Source organism: Chanodichthys erythropterus, chromosome 1 (assembly GCF_024489055.1).
Source record: "Chanodichthys erythropterus isolate Z2021 chromosome 1, ASM2448905v1, whole genome shotgun sequence".
Taxonomy (NCBI): domain Eukaryota; kingdom Metazoa; phylum Chordata; class Actinopteri; order Cypriniformes; family Xenocyprididae; genus Chanodichthys; species Chanodichthys erythropterus.
The window spans coordinates 37,197,518-37,214,633 of record NC_090221.1 but is presented as its reverse complement, the minus strand read 5'-3'; the positions used below and the strand labels follow the sequence as shown (position 1 = coordinate 37,214,633).

General features: G+C 37.3%; 1 protein-coding gene across 2 annotated transcripts; it reads left to right on the top strand.

Annotated features, from left to right (window-relative positions):
* The first annotated feature begins 8,010 nt into the window (after positions 1 to 8,010).
* fgf2 (fibroblast growth factor 2) lies at positions 8,011 to 15,227 on the top strand. 2 transcript variants are annotated; one of them, XM_067395244.1, is made up of 3 exons: positions 8,011 to 8,545; positions 10,434 to 10,537; positions 11,144 to 11,696. In XM_067395244.1, exons 1-3 carry the CDS (start codon positions 8,239 to 8,241, stop codon positions 11,213 to 11,215), a joined length of 483 nt encoding a protein of 160 aa, XP_067251345.1. In that variant the 5' UTR covers positions 8,011 to 8,238; the 3' UTR covers positions 11,216 to 11,696. The 2 variants fall into 2 exon arrangements, with proteins under 2 accessions (XP_067251345.1, XP_067251261.1); XM_067395160.1 differs by lacking the exon at positions 11,144 to 11,696 and adding an exon at positions 15,042 to 15,227 and having other exon boundaries at positions 8,018 to 8,545.
* The last annotated feature ends 1,889 nt before the right edge of the window (positions 15,228 to 17,116 follow it).

Here is a 17,116-nt window from a genome sequence, read left to right as displayed (position 1 = left end):
CCAGGATACTTTGCCCAGGGCACTTGAAACGGAGAGTGAATGCTAAAATTAAGTGTTATATAATGTTTTTGTTTTTGTTCTGCTAATTCAGAAGAGTTTCTGTTAATGTGGGTTTTTGGAGAGTTTCCATCATGGTGACAACTGGTGCATGTGTTTGGTTTGAGAGCAAGCATGTTAATGTTAGCAAAGTTGGCTAATCTTACACTAATAAAAATTATTACGTTGGGGTTACATAATTTTAAGATAAATGTATGAGTAGCATTTCAAGTTAAGAACAATTAAAATGTATGAGTAAAACAAAATAAAAATATGTCAGTTCTGCTTACTTAAATTTTTATTTTCTTAATCAAAATTTTTTTTGAGGCAATCAGTTGCCTCAAACTTTTTGAGTTTCTGATAATGCTGACATAACTCCTAAAATTTAAATGCACTGTTTTTGTTTTAAAATGTGGATTTCTATTTTAAATTCAATAAATATTAGAAATACTACATTTATTTTGAGACCACATTACACACAGTGGTTGATCCATGGAATTAGTAAATAATGAGAATGCATGGTGTAGGTGGTGGAAAAGGTATTTAATTTTCCTTTACAAGACTTCACTCTCATAATATATATATTCATCTCTTTTCTAATTCTAATTCATATAAAATAAAACTTACATTTAAAAACAAAACAAAACAACAACAACAAAAAACACTTTACAATAAGTTTCTATTTGTTAACATTAATTACCTTATGAATGAATATATTATTTACAGCATTTACTGATCTTTGTGAGTGTGAGTGGATAGGGATATTAAACTGGCCCTGGTGCTAATTGAAAGACTGTATCGATAAGCTCTGATGCTTTCGGTACTGGATAAATTAAGAAAATACATTTCTGATTTATTAAATAAACATCACCTTGTACATATTTATTTCACCAATCATTTCAAATTTGCAATAATATTAAGATATTCATCAGCACTTTTGTCACTCGAGATCTCTCGTGTGCACACACTCAACATGAACGCTAGAGTTGATGCACACAACGTTCATTGCCACAGGTGCAACGAGATTTTTGCTTGTATAACTGCACCTACATTACCCTCATCAAGTGAGATTCGAACCGGAGCCTCCAGCATTGGAGCTGGGCACACTAACAAGGACTCCAAAGACCGCAGCCTCTAGTGTCACTCGCTAACACGCCTCTTGACGCCAGTGGAGTGAGGTTTACATGCACGGCACATTTGTAAAGGCAGAAACACAAGCAATCCGTCAAAACATCTTTCAAAAGTGCATTATGTGCAGACAGAGAGATGCAAAGTTCTTGACTGCCGAGCTAGTTCATCTCTGGTTGCCCAATCTACTTCAGTATGATAATACTAGCAGCCTATAGAAATTATAGTTTAGAGCTTAAGCAGAAATGAATTTGTAATGATGAAATGCACACACTTTTTTGGTCCAAACCTGTATAACTTTTAAGCCCAAACAGAGTTACTAAATTACGTAAACACTGGTTCATGATCTAATTAAACATTAGTCACAGCTGATTGCTTAGCTAATTTTGCAACTTTTTATTTATCACATTGGCAGCTAGTGAGCGGATGCCTGAGGAGAGGGTGAATGAGTGCCACTTAGCCTTGACCAAGTTCATAGTGAAAGACCTACACCCCTTTGCAACAGTGGAGTCCAACTGGTTTAGATAACAGTCTGTCAGTATTATCAGTTGTATTCATTTTTAGGATATAATAGTAGTGTAGTATTTTGATCCTATCACTCCATAATACAATAAATTGCAACACAATAATTCAATAATGATAATATAACAAATGAAAACTATCTTTTTCTTTTTTTTTTTTTTTTTTTACTGCCAGACACTCAACCCCAAATATACCACTCCCTCCAGAAGTTATATCAGTGACACATTAATTCCTCATTGGTATGGTGTTGAAAAGGCCAAATTGATCAGTGAGCTGAAGGATGTGCCAAAGCTGGCCATTACAACAAAGTTTGTAGCATCCATCAAAGAGAAGGTGTGGGAGAACCTCTCCCAGAGCTATCAGGATAATAACATTCAAGCCTTCCTGCATGAGGCCGCAGCAATGGACCCCAGATTTAAAGGGAGGTCGGTGAGTGATGCAACTTGGCATAAAGCTGTTGAGGCCAATGTGACAGGACCAAGAACATGGCAAACAGTCAAAGAGCACCAGCAAAAGAAGGAGGAGTCTAAAAGAGAAGGTGAAGAAATGAACTAAACAAGGAGTGCCTTGGAGGAGCTGTTCTCAGAGGAGGACAGGAAATTGAGGTTTGTGATCCTCTGCCCTCACCCTCAGCGAACGAGTTGACCTGTTGAGCGCTACAAAAGCCTGCCTTCCATTCCCATGGCTGAAGATCCTGTGATGTGGTGGTGGGAGAAGAGATCTATTCTGCCTCTCCTCACAAACATTGCAACAAGCTACCTCTGTGTTCAAGCCTCCTCCACCCCTAGTGAAAGGGTATTTTCAACTGCAGGGAACACAGTAAGCCAGGAGAGGTCCCAACTTGTGCCAGAAACGGCAAATATGTTTATCTTTCTCCAGAAAAATGGATAAAAACTGTTAGTCCTTTTGCAGCCTACCTGCATGACCCAACCCTGTTGCTCTATACACCACTGTATGTTCTTTTAGGGGAAAATATTGATTATTTCATTTGTTTTACATTCATTTGTTTTGTTTGTATAATACATATTTGTTCAAACATTGCTGTTTCGCTGACTATTTTTTAATTTAATTCTTAATTTGACATGGACAATGGACACAAAGAAACTGGGCTGGATTTTCCGAAACCCTCTTAACTTTACGTCATTCTTAAATTATACCTTAAGCTGTACCTTAATTTTAATATGTGTTTTCCGAAATGTTCTTGGTTAAGTATAACTTCTGTAAGTCATACTTTCATAAGGTTGGTCTGTTTTTAACCTCATGTTAAAGTATTTCTGTTAACTTTAAGATGACACACTTCATATATTGCCTCTGTATTAAAAGCCTAAATTCATGACCGCATTGTTATACTGTATTCTCATCATTGCTCATTGTTGTTCATGTCAGTTAAGGCACTAGTGTTAACATATACAAACTTATTGTAAAGTGTTACCTCTTTTTTTAAATGAAACAAAGTTACATTTTATATGAATTAGAATCAGAGTGACAGTCTTCTAACAGACAAAGAGATGAAGTTTATATTATGTTATAGAAAAATGAAAATAATCATACCTGGTCCACCTCCACCAGGCATTGTCATTATGGCATGAATGATAGAGAGTTCTTGAATGAAGTTTTTTATCATCCTCAAGATCTTCACTATTGAAAATCAACCTCAGACGGTCAGTATCTGACGAGAAAGACAAAGTCAAATGTTAAGAAATCATTCATTTTGAACAGCGTGAATGAAACTTTTAACTTACCATTTACATCAGGAAAATAACGTATGGCGTGTTCCTTTAGGTCTCTGACGGTGGGTTTCCCAATATCTTCATATGATGTTGGCAGACTTACTGTTTTAATTATATCTCTGTTAATCTTCAAATAGACCTGGAACTTCATTCTCATGTTCTGCATCAGAGACAGAAACAAAATGGCTTCGTAAACAACCTTTAATTTCGCTTTTAGTTCTGAAGTTGGAAAAGGGTGTTGCTTACACAAGAAAAGTTGAAACACAGGTTTCAGATCACCTAAAGTCAAGGTGCAGACCAATCCATGTGACAAAATCAAATTAATTATACATTTTATTGCTTCCACATCCAATAACAGGCAATAGTCACCTAAAAGATGTCAGTCAAAGATAACATGAATGATTATATAAAGAGCAGCTGACATACTGCTCTGAAAATAAGTATAGCTCTGGTTTGCATTGGTCACACTTTTAGACATCTTTGTCTATGAGCTACTTTGTGAAGACGTAACCAAACCATATTCATCACAGCAACGTACCAGATAACGTTTCAGTGATGTAACTTTGTCATTCCCATATTCGTCATGGCAAATTGTTATATATTTCTCACTTTTATTCTGTGGAATGGAGATGTGCTCAAGCTATAATCTTCCATATAGAACTGATAAACTCAGAAACATTTCCTTCTCTGCTGTAAACCCTTCAAAATTCTAATGTTTAAAGGGAATTGTGGTTTTTTAGTGGATACCTGATCAATACAAATGCAATGGAAACCAAAACAAACTAAATTCTGTTACAAAATTGATATTATCAAGTTATGAGTACAGAAAATGTAACATATTAATTCATAAATTAAACAATATAATCAACAAACAGTTGTTATACAACAGATGTCTCATAAAATGAAAGAACACAAAAAATACAAAAGAGACCAATTCAATTCAATTCACATTTATTTGTAGAGCGCTTTTCACGATACATATAATTTCAAAGCAGCTTTACAGAAAATGCATGTCAACATTACAATTTAGAGAATGCAGTTAGCAAATAATGTAATCATTTAGGGAATTAATTTACAATCACTGTTAGCAGTTTAACTGAAGGTAGAAGAAACAATAATTAACAATAATTAGGATATATAGAAATGTGGGAAAAATGTGCAAGAAACCAAGAAACATTAAAAATTATATTATTACTTTTGTTTACAGAAATTGCATTGTGTGTTCTGGATATGAGGCTCCTTCTGCAAAAAAATATCTCTAGTCCTCGAGCTTCTCACAAGATAACAAAAACAGAAAACATCAATGTTCATAAAGAGCGACAGAGGACATCATACTTTCAGCCAAACATTGACCTAAACTCATTTATATAGATCAGTAGTCATTAAGGGGTGTGCTGTGTGTTTTATGGTTGAGAAATAACAATAAAATACTATTCCACATACATTTCTTTTCATCCTACAGATTTCAGCTTTTTAATAATATGTTACAATAATATCTTTTTTTTTTTGTTTGTAATTATTCATTACAATTTAGGTTCACAATCGTTTGAGGTTTTCGGGGTACGATAACCATCATTGGCCATGACCTTTAAATGAATGGAAACAAAGGATTTTTGGTCGAACAATCATCCAGTTGCTTTTTCCCCACAATAGGCCTACTGTAGATAAGCAAATGCATATGGCGTGATAACCATACATTTTCATACCAATGCAACCCTTTACACCACGTTTTTCCCCTTAAAGCCATATCTAAAAGACTTCAAAGTAAGTTTTATGGTTTAGAAATAAAAATAGTTTATCATAACAGAGTTGCATTCAAGTCATTTTCTATATGAATGGTATGTTTTATGTATCCTTGAATGAATACATAAAAAGTGCATCACTTTGAGTTAAAATCACTTCAGTTGTTCTAAATGCAGAAAGTTCATGGAGTTTCCAGCAGATGTCGCTGTATGTCTACTGTGTTAAACTGATGAGAGAGAGAGAGAGAGAGAGAGAGAGAGAGAGAGAGAGAGAGAGAAAGAGAGAGATGTAGACTACTGCTGTATGCTTGATACTGTAATTATTCCGAGGAAAGTTCTTACTGTAAAAAAATGAAATTGAAAAACCCCAAGAAATGGTCCAATCCACGAATTTGAAATAATAATAAGGTAATAGTAGAATTAAGTGTACATTATTCAGGATCAGAATGATGTTTACATTGTTTTAATAAAACGTGTTGCCATTGTGTTTACTGTTCCTGAGTTCAAATGTGTTTCATGTAACAGCCTCTAGAGTCTATAAAACTATATATTCACATGGTCTGTGGGTGTTATAATGATTGCGTGAAGCAAACAGTTCAGTTTTGATTGTCAAAGAAGATTCTGAAAGTGATTCTGTGGTGATGTAATCATCTCCACGGCAACAGCAGCTGAGGAGAGAGATGCTCTACAGGCGCAGCAGAGCTCAGTCTGACAGAACCCGTCTATCAAAGATCAACAGAACTCATGTAGAGATCCACAGCATGTGTGTGTGTGTGTGTGTGGGCTGTAGGGTTTGTAATGACCGGTCTGTTGAGAGAAACACGTGCTGCGTCTGTGCTAAAACTAAAGCTGGTTTTGCATTGAGGGTGGAATGAAGCCTCTACGACGTCACTGTGGTTTGTCATCCGGTTCTTCTTTAATTAGCATGAATGTCATAAAAGCGGATTGAGCCAAGTGCACAAATCTCCATTCGCTCATGGACGAGGGCCGCTGTGATGTGGTCAGTGTTCCGGTCAGCTGGACTGAACTGATGAGAATCACTCAAACGCTGCTTTGAACCCAGATGTTCTTCACTAAAGCGACGAGAAACCAGTAACTCCTAAAAACAGAAGGGCTTTTCTTCTGAGAAACATTTCATGTTATTATCCTCCATTTAATCTCATTGTGGTCTTCTAGGAGAGATAACGGAGATATCAAAGAGATCTTTCCTACAGGAAGTGCTTGTTGTGAGAATTGCAGCCACATGTTTTGCCCTGTGGAGGTTTGTAAGTGGCCTCCAGGAGTTTTACAAAATTGTTTAATTTAATTCATTATACTATGGGGATGTTGAATGCTTGAATCTGATTGGTTGATGAACATAAACACATGGCTAAAGTAGTTCCAGGCATGTTTTGACCGCATTACATGTCCATATCACTTTGCCAAATGTGAAGGTCCTTACAACCAAAACCCACAACAACACTGACACACATTAGCACTCATCCAAGTGTTGCATGATTTAACATGTTTCTAGCATGTTTGGTACATCATGGCATATTTAAATGTGTTTCAGGGATTGAATTACAGTGTAAAGCATGCTATTTCCTGTTACCCACAGGTGGCGCTATGATTCTGTCACGGCAGGCGCAGAGACAAGAAGGTAAGATCCAAATGCAACTTTTTAATGGGGTAATCCAAAATCAAAATCCAGAGAACAGTCCAAACAAAACAAAGAAAACCAAAACGGAAAAACCAGTAACCATACATGAAACCACCATAACAAAAACAGAAAAAAAACAGGTATAAATAGACAAACACTAATGAACAACATAAAACAGCTGGGTGCAATAAACGGGATAATGAGTCCGGGAAGTGGGTTATGGGAAATGAAGTCCAAAAGTGTGGTGAGGAACAATCCAGGTTGGAGTGCCCTCTAGTGACCAACCAGGGCACTCCAACTGACAGACTAACTGAATATTGGCATGTCGATGTCTTCAGGCCAGGACTTTCATAAAACGTGAAGTTTGGCGAAGTTTGCTCCTGTTTCATGGCGAAACATAAAATTTTGTCAGGTCGCCAAGGACACGCCCAAGATCTTCGCAATTTAGCGCCACAAAGGCCTTTAGGTTAGACTGAACTAATTAAAGCTCTAGGAGGAGTTCATTAAAGTACAACATGTGGAAATGGCAAAAACTGCAAAATTTTGCAGAGAAAATTCAAAATATCTCACTTCCTGTTGGGTTTCAGAGGGACTTTTTGTAGGTATTGGGCTGTATCTACCAAATTTCATACCTGTACGAGAAACGTAGCGCGAAGGGAGCTTAATTAGAATTTTGTAGGTTGTGCTATCGAGACATTTTGCCACACCTAATTCTGAAACCCACATCAGATGTAAATTTCATGTTTCATGAGTTTCCGAGCATGTTTAGGCCCTCAAAAATGCGATTAATTTCAGAGAAGAAGAATAATTGACCGAGCAATTACAATAGAGTCCTCACACCATCGGTGCTCAGGCCCTAATAATTAACACCTCACATTAATAGTTCAAAGACCTGTCGTCAATTATTCCTTTAAACAATTAAGACTTTTGGCCGTAACTGAATATATTAGTAAATTGACTAAAACACTCTCTGTACCTGCTTCTGAACATGTTACATAACTGCTCTTAAATCATTCTCAGTTCACTGGCCGCCAAAACATTTTGTTGCGTATTTTGTGACTGATGTTTTGGGACAGTAGTTTGCTGTGTGTGTGTGTGTGTGTGTGTGTGTGTGTGTGTGTGTGTGTGTGTGTGTGTGTGTGTGTGTGTGTGTGTGTGTTATTGCAGTAGGTTGAGCAGACGAAGCGGGTGAGGGAATAATGCGGTCAGGGGCCCAGTGGGGAGAGAGAGAGAGAGAGAGAGGGAACACAGACCTCATCCAGCTGTCGCACAGTAAACAGCCCAGAGGAGGACAGCAACAGGAAAGCTCCAACATCACCTTCATCTCAGACCTCCTCTTCACAGATAAACGCTCTCCTTCTGCGGCCCGAGTTGCCCGTGGCGTCTCCGCTCTCGTCAGATGTGAGTTTCCAAGCAGCTTGAAGAGTTTATCCGAGCTTTAATGAGACTCCGTGGCTCCGCGGAGCGCCGGAAGGAGTCGGGGGAGGAGGGGGAGGAGGCGCGGAGAGGCCGCGGAGGGGCTCCGGAGCTGCCGAGGGGGGCAGAGACGGAGAAAACGAAAGAGCGAGAGATGGCCACGGGAGGAATCACCACGCTCCCGGCCTCACCGGACGACGGCGCCAGCGGAGGCTTTCCTTCTGGGAACTTCAAGGAGCCCAAACGCCTGTACTGCAAAAACGGAGGCTACTTCCTACGGATCAACTCGGACGGCAGGGTGGACGGGATCCGCGAGAAGAGCGACCCGCACAGTGAGTGCATTTGTTCTGTTCTTTCCATGGAAAAACAGGAGAGAGGAGATGATCTAGAGCAGACCGCCTGTACAAAGACTCTTTGAGATGAAAATCAGGCCTGATGATGTCAGGTTTCCAGATTCAAAATAAGAAGTTCTGGGATATTTTCAGAAAGGGTCTCGGTAGTCATGAAGTTCAAGAGTTCACAGACTTTGAATGTGTGTAAAAGCATTAGATCATGTTTCCTTCACCGTTTTAAAGCTTTTAGAGAGACTGGTGCGTTATTGAGACCAAAGGTTTCACCTTGAAGTGGAAATTATTTCCATGTTCCAAGTTCAGTTTAGTCCTGAAAATCATCAGGAATACAATTCAAATAGAAACTGAAACAATGAATGCTTTAGATTCATGGTCAGGGTTAAAAATAACGTTGTTAAGGGCAACCTGAGTGAATGACAGTTCACAAACCCCGCCCACCCCACGGTTCATTTATTCTGATCTGAACCTCTGTGTGTGTGTGTGTGTGTGTGTGTGAGACACTCTTTACATAGTTTAAGTCGTTTCTGAGGGGAATGAAACAGATTTGTCACTGTTGAACATTGATTTGTTATTAACCTCTATTTAAACCTTTAACACAGAGACTGCCATTGTAAATGTGTTTCACATAAAGTACACTGTTTGCTTCATTTACATGCTGTTTTTACAAATGACGACATTACTTGATTTATTCAAATGGAGGTTGCGTCAGATTTAACTAATTTCTGAGGACACAAAACACACACACACAGACTCGTCAGCGTTCCTGTCTTGTGTCGTCTTCAGTTTTCGTCTAAACACAACGACATGATCTGAATGTCTGGTTTAATAGAGCGATGCCTGATATACAGTACAGTCCAAAAGATTTTTAATGTTTGTAAAAGAAGTTTCGTCTGCTCACCAAGGCTACATTTATTTAATTAAGAATACAGTAAAAAACAGTAATATTGTGAAATATTATTACAATTTTTAAATAACTGTGTACTATTTAAATATATTTGACAAAGTAATTTATTCCTGTGATCAAAGCTGAATTTTCAGCATCATTACTCCAGTCTTCAGTGTCACATGATCCTTCAGAAATCATTCTGATATGCTGATCTGCTGCTCAAGAAACATTTATGATTATTTTCAATGTTGAAAACAAGTTTGGGGTCAGTAAGAATTTTTATTTTTATTTTTTTTTAAAAGAAATTAAATGAATACTTTTATTCAGCAAGGATGCATTAAATCAATCAAAAGTGGCAGTAAAGACATTTATAATGTTACAAAAGATTAGATTTCAGATAAACACTGTTCTTTTGAACTTTCTATTCATCAAATAATCCTGAAAAAAATATTGTACACAAATATTTTGTACAATTGTACACATTAAATGTTTCTTGAGCAGCAGATCAGCATATCAGAATGATTTCTGAAGGATCATGTGACACTGAAGACTGGAGTAATGATGCTGAAAATTCAGCTTTGATCACAGGAATAAATTACTTTGTGAAATATATTCAAATAGAAAACAGTTATTTTAATTTGTAATAATATTTCACAATATTACTGTTTTTACTGTATTTTTAATTAAATAAATGTAGCCTTGGTGAGCAGACGAAACTTCTTTTAAAAACATTAAAAATCTTAGTGGTTCCAAACTTTTGGACTGTACTGTACCTCCGATCCCAGTACAAACATCCACTGATCTGAAACCTGATCTTGATAAGAAATGGGTTCTTTGGGCCAGAAACATGCTCAGATATCAAGCCTCAGTCTCATTGTGATCTCATGTGGACACGTCTTTATCACCCTAACCAGACACAAATCATCCTTTCCTGCTAAAATTAAACACATTTATCTAATAGTCTGTGTATGTGCTCTCTCTCAGTCCGACTGCAGCTCCAGGCGACGGCCGTCGGTGAGGTGGTGATCAAAGGTATCTGCGCTAACCGATACCTCGCCATGAACGCTGACGGACGACTGTTCGGATCGGTGAGACGCTCTATGATCATCTGAAAGCTCGTGTCAGATATTTCCTCCAGTGTTCACATTTACAGATAAAGCTGGAACAGAACCAGTGATGCTCTTCGTCTTTACCTAATGAAGAGATAACCGTTACCTAATATTTTATAATATATAACATATTAATATTTGATTAATTAATTTGTTACACTGCAGGACTGTTTAAGTGAACTGCAAAAAAAGCTAAAAGGTGATTAACAACATTAATCATGCCTGAAAAATGAAAAACTGACATAATTTTGTTTTCTATGGAAGCTTGTTTCTGCCACGGAATAATAAAAAAAAATTGTTTACATCTCATAATTCTGACTTTTTTCTTAGATTTGTGTGATATAAACTCATAATTGTGAGTTATAACGTCAGAATTATGGGATATAAACTTGCAATTCTGACTTTTCTCAGAATTGTGAGGTATAAATTCACAATCGCGAGAGTCCAATTCTGAGGAAAAAAGACAGACTTTTTTCTCAGATTAGTAGCTTTATATCACAAATTTGAGGGAAAAAAGTAAGATTTGTGAGAAAGAAAGTCAGAATTGTGATATAAAAAGTTTTTTTTTTTTTTATTCCATGGCAGTGTCATGAGAAATCGAGTCCCTCCCCCAGGAATTGGGTCTCCTTTAGGACCTCAGCGATAATGCCTGATTAAAAGTTGTTATTATGATGCCTTGACTAATTATAATCTATTTCACTATTGTATGATGTTTATCACATTAAGTGCACAAACAACATGCTTGAAATATAAAATGAATGCCTAAGTATTGCATAATAACACAAACTGGACAGATATTGGAAGCAAAAAACATACCTAATATAATCTAAGCTAAGCTAGCGGGCTAATCAGGTAGATGTATGCTATGCTAGTACATAAGCTAACTAAAAAACAGTAAGAATGAGAAATGCTTGATTTCACAACCTATGGTTTCAGTTATATACTAGTATATTAACCGTGTTGTTCAAAATAAATGAATGGTGATTATAACGCATTTTTAAAAAACTACATAATCAGGCGTTAAAAATCCTACCCATTAAAAGTCTGTTGAACCAATGGGATCACTCGGGGTCCTAAAGGAGACACGATTCCTGGAGGGACTCGATTTCTCACCACACCGGAAACAAGCTTCCAACTATAACTTTCAAAAAAAAAAACATTTTAAAGTGGCTATCTGTAGAATTCAGAAACCCTTGTCATTAGTGACACCGGTGGCCGTTAAGTGAACTGCAGCCAGTAACTTAATATGTAAATATGTGCTGCACGCTTTCCTCTCAATAATAAAACAAACACACAACAAAAGTAACAGCGGTGAGAAAGCATCTGATCATAGTGATGTGGATGTGTTTGACCAGCTCTGATATCCAGTCGACAGATGAGGTCATTAAAATTACACTGTTATGATAGTTTGATTATAAAAGATATTTTTGACTACAGACTGTATAGATCTGGCCTTATGAGACTATAGTTTGAATGAATCCCTTTTCTTTGCATGACACATTGACATTACAGTGCAGAATGGCTCTTTTGGCATTATCCTGAACATTGTATAAGCATTCGTCTCATGTGTCATTGAGCCAAGATGTCCTCGCAGCAGCCTGTAGTGCAGATGAACTGTGTTAAATCCAAATACGTAATGGATGCGTTCTTCCCCAAACCAGCTTAAGGTTAGGGTGTAGGGTAGGTTTAGGGGTTAGTGTCTGTTGTAGCATTATGTAGGCGATCAGCACTGTGATTGACATGAGTAATGAGATCTTTAGAATCGCTCCATTTAATGGAAGAGATGTTTTCCATGTAACCATCAAATCCATTTGATTTGAGTCCTTCATGTAAAAATCAGCCTACAGGCTTTCATAGACAACCCAGGAAGTCAGGGAAGGTCTCGTTTTTAAGTTTCATTACAAACTGGCAATAAAAAACTGATTAATGCATGAAAATTCATACATATAGCCTGTTTAATCATAGAAAATAGCTTTTTAAATATATTATATATAAATGAATAAAGAAATCTGATCAGATCGGTACGTCAGCGCAGAAGAGTTTGACTCCCACAAACACAGCTCAGGATCCACACACACACACACACACACACACACACACACACATTTGTTTGCTCCTGAAACAATACTGACATTGATGACGGAGGTGTTGCACAACAGTGAACGAACACTGACTCTGTTTCTGTTCAACACTCACGAGAGGAAACAGAATGAAACGTTTCTAAAGTCAGAATGTAACAAAAGTTTAATCTGACGCATCAATCCCTCTAATCGATCAACCACCTTCGTACAGAAACACAAATCAAATCCCCTCCATTCTCACTGAATATCCTGTTATATATCAGATTACGGATTACGTTGACTTGAAAACCTGAAAAAAGGAACATGCCAACATTACAAAGGTCACAAAAAACAGCCGCATTGGCCCGGAGCTCCGGGTTTTCCTGACAATCTCACATTCCTGTCAGGAGACGTTTTCCAGACCTCAGGCTGTATGTAACTGCTCAGGAAGAGAAAGAATATTCCCCTAATAAACTGCAGTTTCACATGTTGATTAATGATAAAAGCTAATATTCCAGCAGTTTTACTGCTGTATCTGAATCAAGCTTCCATAGATGGAAAACAGCCGAGGTTTGAGGGGTCCAAACATCTGAAATATGGAGAAAGACAGAACGTTTTAGGATCGAATCATGCTGAAGAACATCAGGTTTTCTTAATGTAGCTCAAGTCATTTTAGCAGAACACTGAGATATTCTCACAACTCATCTTTTTAAACTTTAAAGGGTCTGAATGTAGAATTCAGAAATGCTTGTTATTAGTGACACCGGTGGCTGTTAAGTGAACTGCAGCCAGTAACTTACTGCTCACATAACATATCGTGATTCAATGCCCTTGATATGCTCACGGCGAAGCTCTTTTTCATTCTTTGTTTAGAAGTAATAAGATGGAAATATCTTTGCACCGAACATCCTGACGCTGTCCACGCTGCTGAGAGCGACGTTTAGATGAATATGTGATTAATTAAACAAATTAATCGCAAATTAATCACACATCAAATTTGGCTGAGAAATTACCCCCAAAGATAAAGTCATTATTGTGTTAAATGACAAAAGCATCAAATGGACATTACAAAAAATAGCTTTATAGCTTTTATTTTTATATTTTATTTGATTACATGGAATTTATCACACAAACTTTTAAAGGGTGAGTAAATGATGACAGAATTTTTATTTTTTGCGTGAACTATCCCTATAATGTTTTTTTTTTTTTTTTTTATTAATATGGAAATATTAAATACATTTTTAAATACTCTAAATGAGAAACTAAAACTGCCAGTAGATGGCGGTAAATGTCTTAGTGAGTAAGTCATTGAATCATTCATTCATTCGATTTATTCAAACGGCTGAATCATTCAGTTATGAACTAAATGACTCTCTTTATGAATGAGTCATTGAATCATTGGTTCACCCAAATGATTCGCTCAAAATGTGGATTCATCTCGAAATGAAACAATAGTTCTGATCTGGCTTTGTAGGTAATATTTTCATTGGCAAAATTGACCCTTCTCAAAGACCCGCCCACCCTTAGTTACCGTTGCTTTGTCCGACAAGCTGTCACGCCACAGAGTGAAAAATACATTGCGGAGCAAAGAGGACACTGACGACACGTCGACAGACAAGACAGAGCAGGTTACTTATGATAATAAACAAACTCCCAGCTTTCAAATTGTGTAATTTTTTAAGAAATTTGAACAATAAAAAACGTTTTGTGGCTCTTTAATGCTCAAGCGGCTCGTGAACAGATCATCTCTTCCTACTAGTCCATTTATAACATCAAATAAACATGAATGAACATCAGAAGGAATGTTGCTTCAATCGCAGAAAGACGTCAGTACACACTATTTTTCAAGTTCAAGTCCTCTGAGGTTAATCTTCTAACTCCTGAATGCTTTGTCGGACAAAATGGCGAATTCGGCGTTATGACTGGTTAGATCGCTTGTCAATCAAACTCAAAAACAGACAATATTGTGCCTAAAATATAACACATGAACTTATATATTGAACTGTTGTATAAAATCAATATCACATTTGCACAATTCAGGACAAAAATAGCACTTGTGTGATATTGCTTAACTATATCATGATATAAATATGAGACAAAAACTCACACGGGCCATTTTTGCCCTGATATCTTGGATATTAGGGTCATTCGAACTCATTCTATTGGCTTCATCACACAGTGAGCTTCATGTTCGTCACCATCAACTGTATGAAATGTGAGATGAACTACGCAGGTCTGGGGCGGGTGCGTTAAATGCGTACAAAAAGTGATTAAAACATGACAATTCTTACATATAGCCCCTTTAAACTTCTACCAATTTTCATGCTGATAATATATTTTGTAGTGAAAAAGCTTTTAATTCTAAAAACAGAAAACAGAAGCATATGTTCAATGTGTCTTAATGTTGTCTCTGTCTCTCTCAGAGAAGAACAACAGATGAATGTTATTTCCTGGAACGCCTGGAGTCGAACAACTACAACACGTACAGATCCCGGAAATACCCCGACTGGTACGTGGCTTTGAAGAGAACGGGCCAGTATAAGAGCGGTTCTAAAACCAGCCCGGGCCAGAAGGCCATCCTGTTTCTGCCCATGACAGCCAAGTGCTGATCAACCCGAAGTGAGACTGACACACCACTGACGCAGATGTGCTTCTAACCAACCTGACGTAACGAGATTGATGAGCTCATCCAGACTGCTAAAGGTCACCTGGATCGCTTGATTTTTTACCCGTGTCTGGAAAACGCGTCACAAAAGCGCTTCCCTTTAGCATTTATATCTAGGAACCGTTTCCAAACAGATGTACTTGGAGAGCATTACAGGGTTTATTTGTTCGTGTTCAGTCACCCTGGAGATATCAGCAAGATCCTCAGAAGAGACTCGTCAATTCAAAATCCCACCGATTCCATCTCAGATCCAACTTTCCAAAATACATCATTATTCCACTGCGTTCCCTCAGTAGGGTTGGTTGGAAGAGTTCACTGATCTGCACTATAGAGAGATGTTGAATTTGACTGCATCTTCCTGCAGGAATGTTAGTACGGCCACAAAATGTGAGATTATTTAATGCTGCTTCTCTTTATGCAAAAGATATTTCTATACTGTATTTTAGAGGAAAAAGACAAAGTTTTGCTTTGATGAAGGGAAGAACACCGTGAATGTTTTTCATACAGCTTTATTCTCTTTTTCATATATCGTATTTCTATTCAGTTCAGTTACACAACGGTCTTGATTGTTTCTGCGAGTAACAGTAACAGTTTATCTTTTTTTTGAGGTAAATTGTTTTAAAAGTAGACTTTAAAAGTAGGCCGCATTTTCATTGTTCAAAAATATTTTCTTTCGATTTAATGAGTAAAAATCCGACCTACATATTTCTAAAGCCAGGTTCACACTGTACGAATTTGGCCACATTTTGGCCGTCTGAGACCAATTTTGAGAATCCTAAAAGATTCTTCTGAACACTAGTTTGCCGACAGCCAATCAGAGGCAATTCTGGGGCCGTTTCAAACAAACAGTTGGAGTATGAATACAAATAGGCAACATCAAAAGGAAATGTTTTACACTTGCTCAGATTTTGACGTTTTGATTTTGGCTTTCCAATAACGGAAAAGATCTGACAAATGTATCCGTGTCCAGCGATGTCATAACTGACATCTGGCCAAGTGCAGACAGTCTTTCTTGCAGCATGGTGGACCGCAGGCATGAGATATAAATATAGAAAATGAAACAACGGAAAACATGCAATGAAACTAAAACTGCCAGTAGGTGCCGGCAAACGATTCTCTCTAGATTCACGAGTGAGTCATTGAATCATTCAGTCAACCGATTCCTTCTAAACGCAGACTCATTCAGTTGTTCCAAAATGCGCAATAGTTCTATTGTGGATGTTATGAAAAACAGACAGAGTTCTAAGTCTAAAATGAAAGTCACCAAACATTAACTTCTTGTTTATTGAACAAAATCAATAGGCTATCACATTTGCAATCGTGCTGATATTCGGGAAAACAGCAGTCTATATCCTGTTATAAATATTAAAGGGTTAGTTCACCCAAAAATGAAATTTCTGTCATTAATTACACATCTGTAAGACCTTCGTTCATCTTCAGAACACAAATAAAGATATTTTTGATGAAATCCGAGAGGCATATGACTCGTCCAATATAATCAACACTTTCAAGGTCCAGAAAGGTACTAAAGACATTGTTAAAACAGTCATGTGACTACAGTGATTCAACCTTAACCTTATGAAGAGATGAGAATACTTTTTGTGCACAAAAACGAAACAATGGCCAACAATTGGCCGACGCTGATCACGTGATCAGCACGACACATGTGTGTAATGCTGACGCAGGAGCCGGCCAATAATGAGTCGGCGTTCTGACGGAGAATGAGAATGACACAGAAGAGAAGAGATTGTTGAATAAAGTCCTTATTTTTATTTAGTTTTTGCGCACAAAAAAGTATTCTCGTCTCTTCATAACATTAAGGTTGATCCACTG

What these genes read in the sequence shown, in the direction of transcription:
- fgf2 (XM_067395160.1), top strand. Translation starts at nt 8,239, where the DNA reads ATGAGACTCCGTGGCTCCGCGGAGCGCCGGAAGGAGTCGGGGGAGGAG. An exon ending in CGAGAAGAGCGACCCGCACA is followed by an intron (nt 8,546 to 10,433) that starts GTGAGTGCATTT and finishes GCTCTCTCTCAG; the next exon opens with TCCGACTGCAGCTCCAGGCG. An exon ending in ACGGACGACTGTTCGGATCG is followed by an intron (nt 10,538 to 15,041) that starts GTGAGACGCTCT and finishes TGTCTCTCTCAG; the next exon opens with AGAAGAACAACAGATGAATG.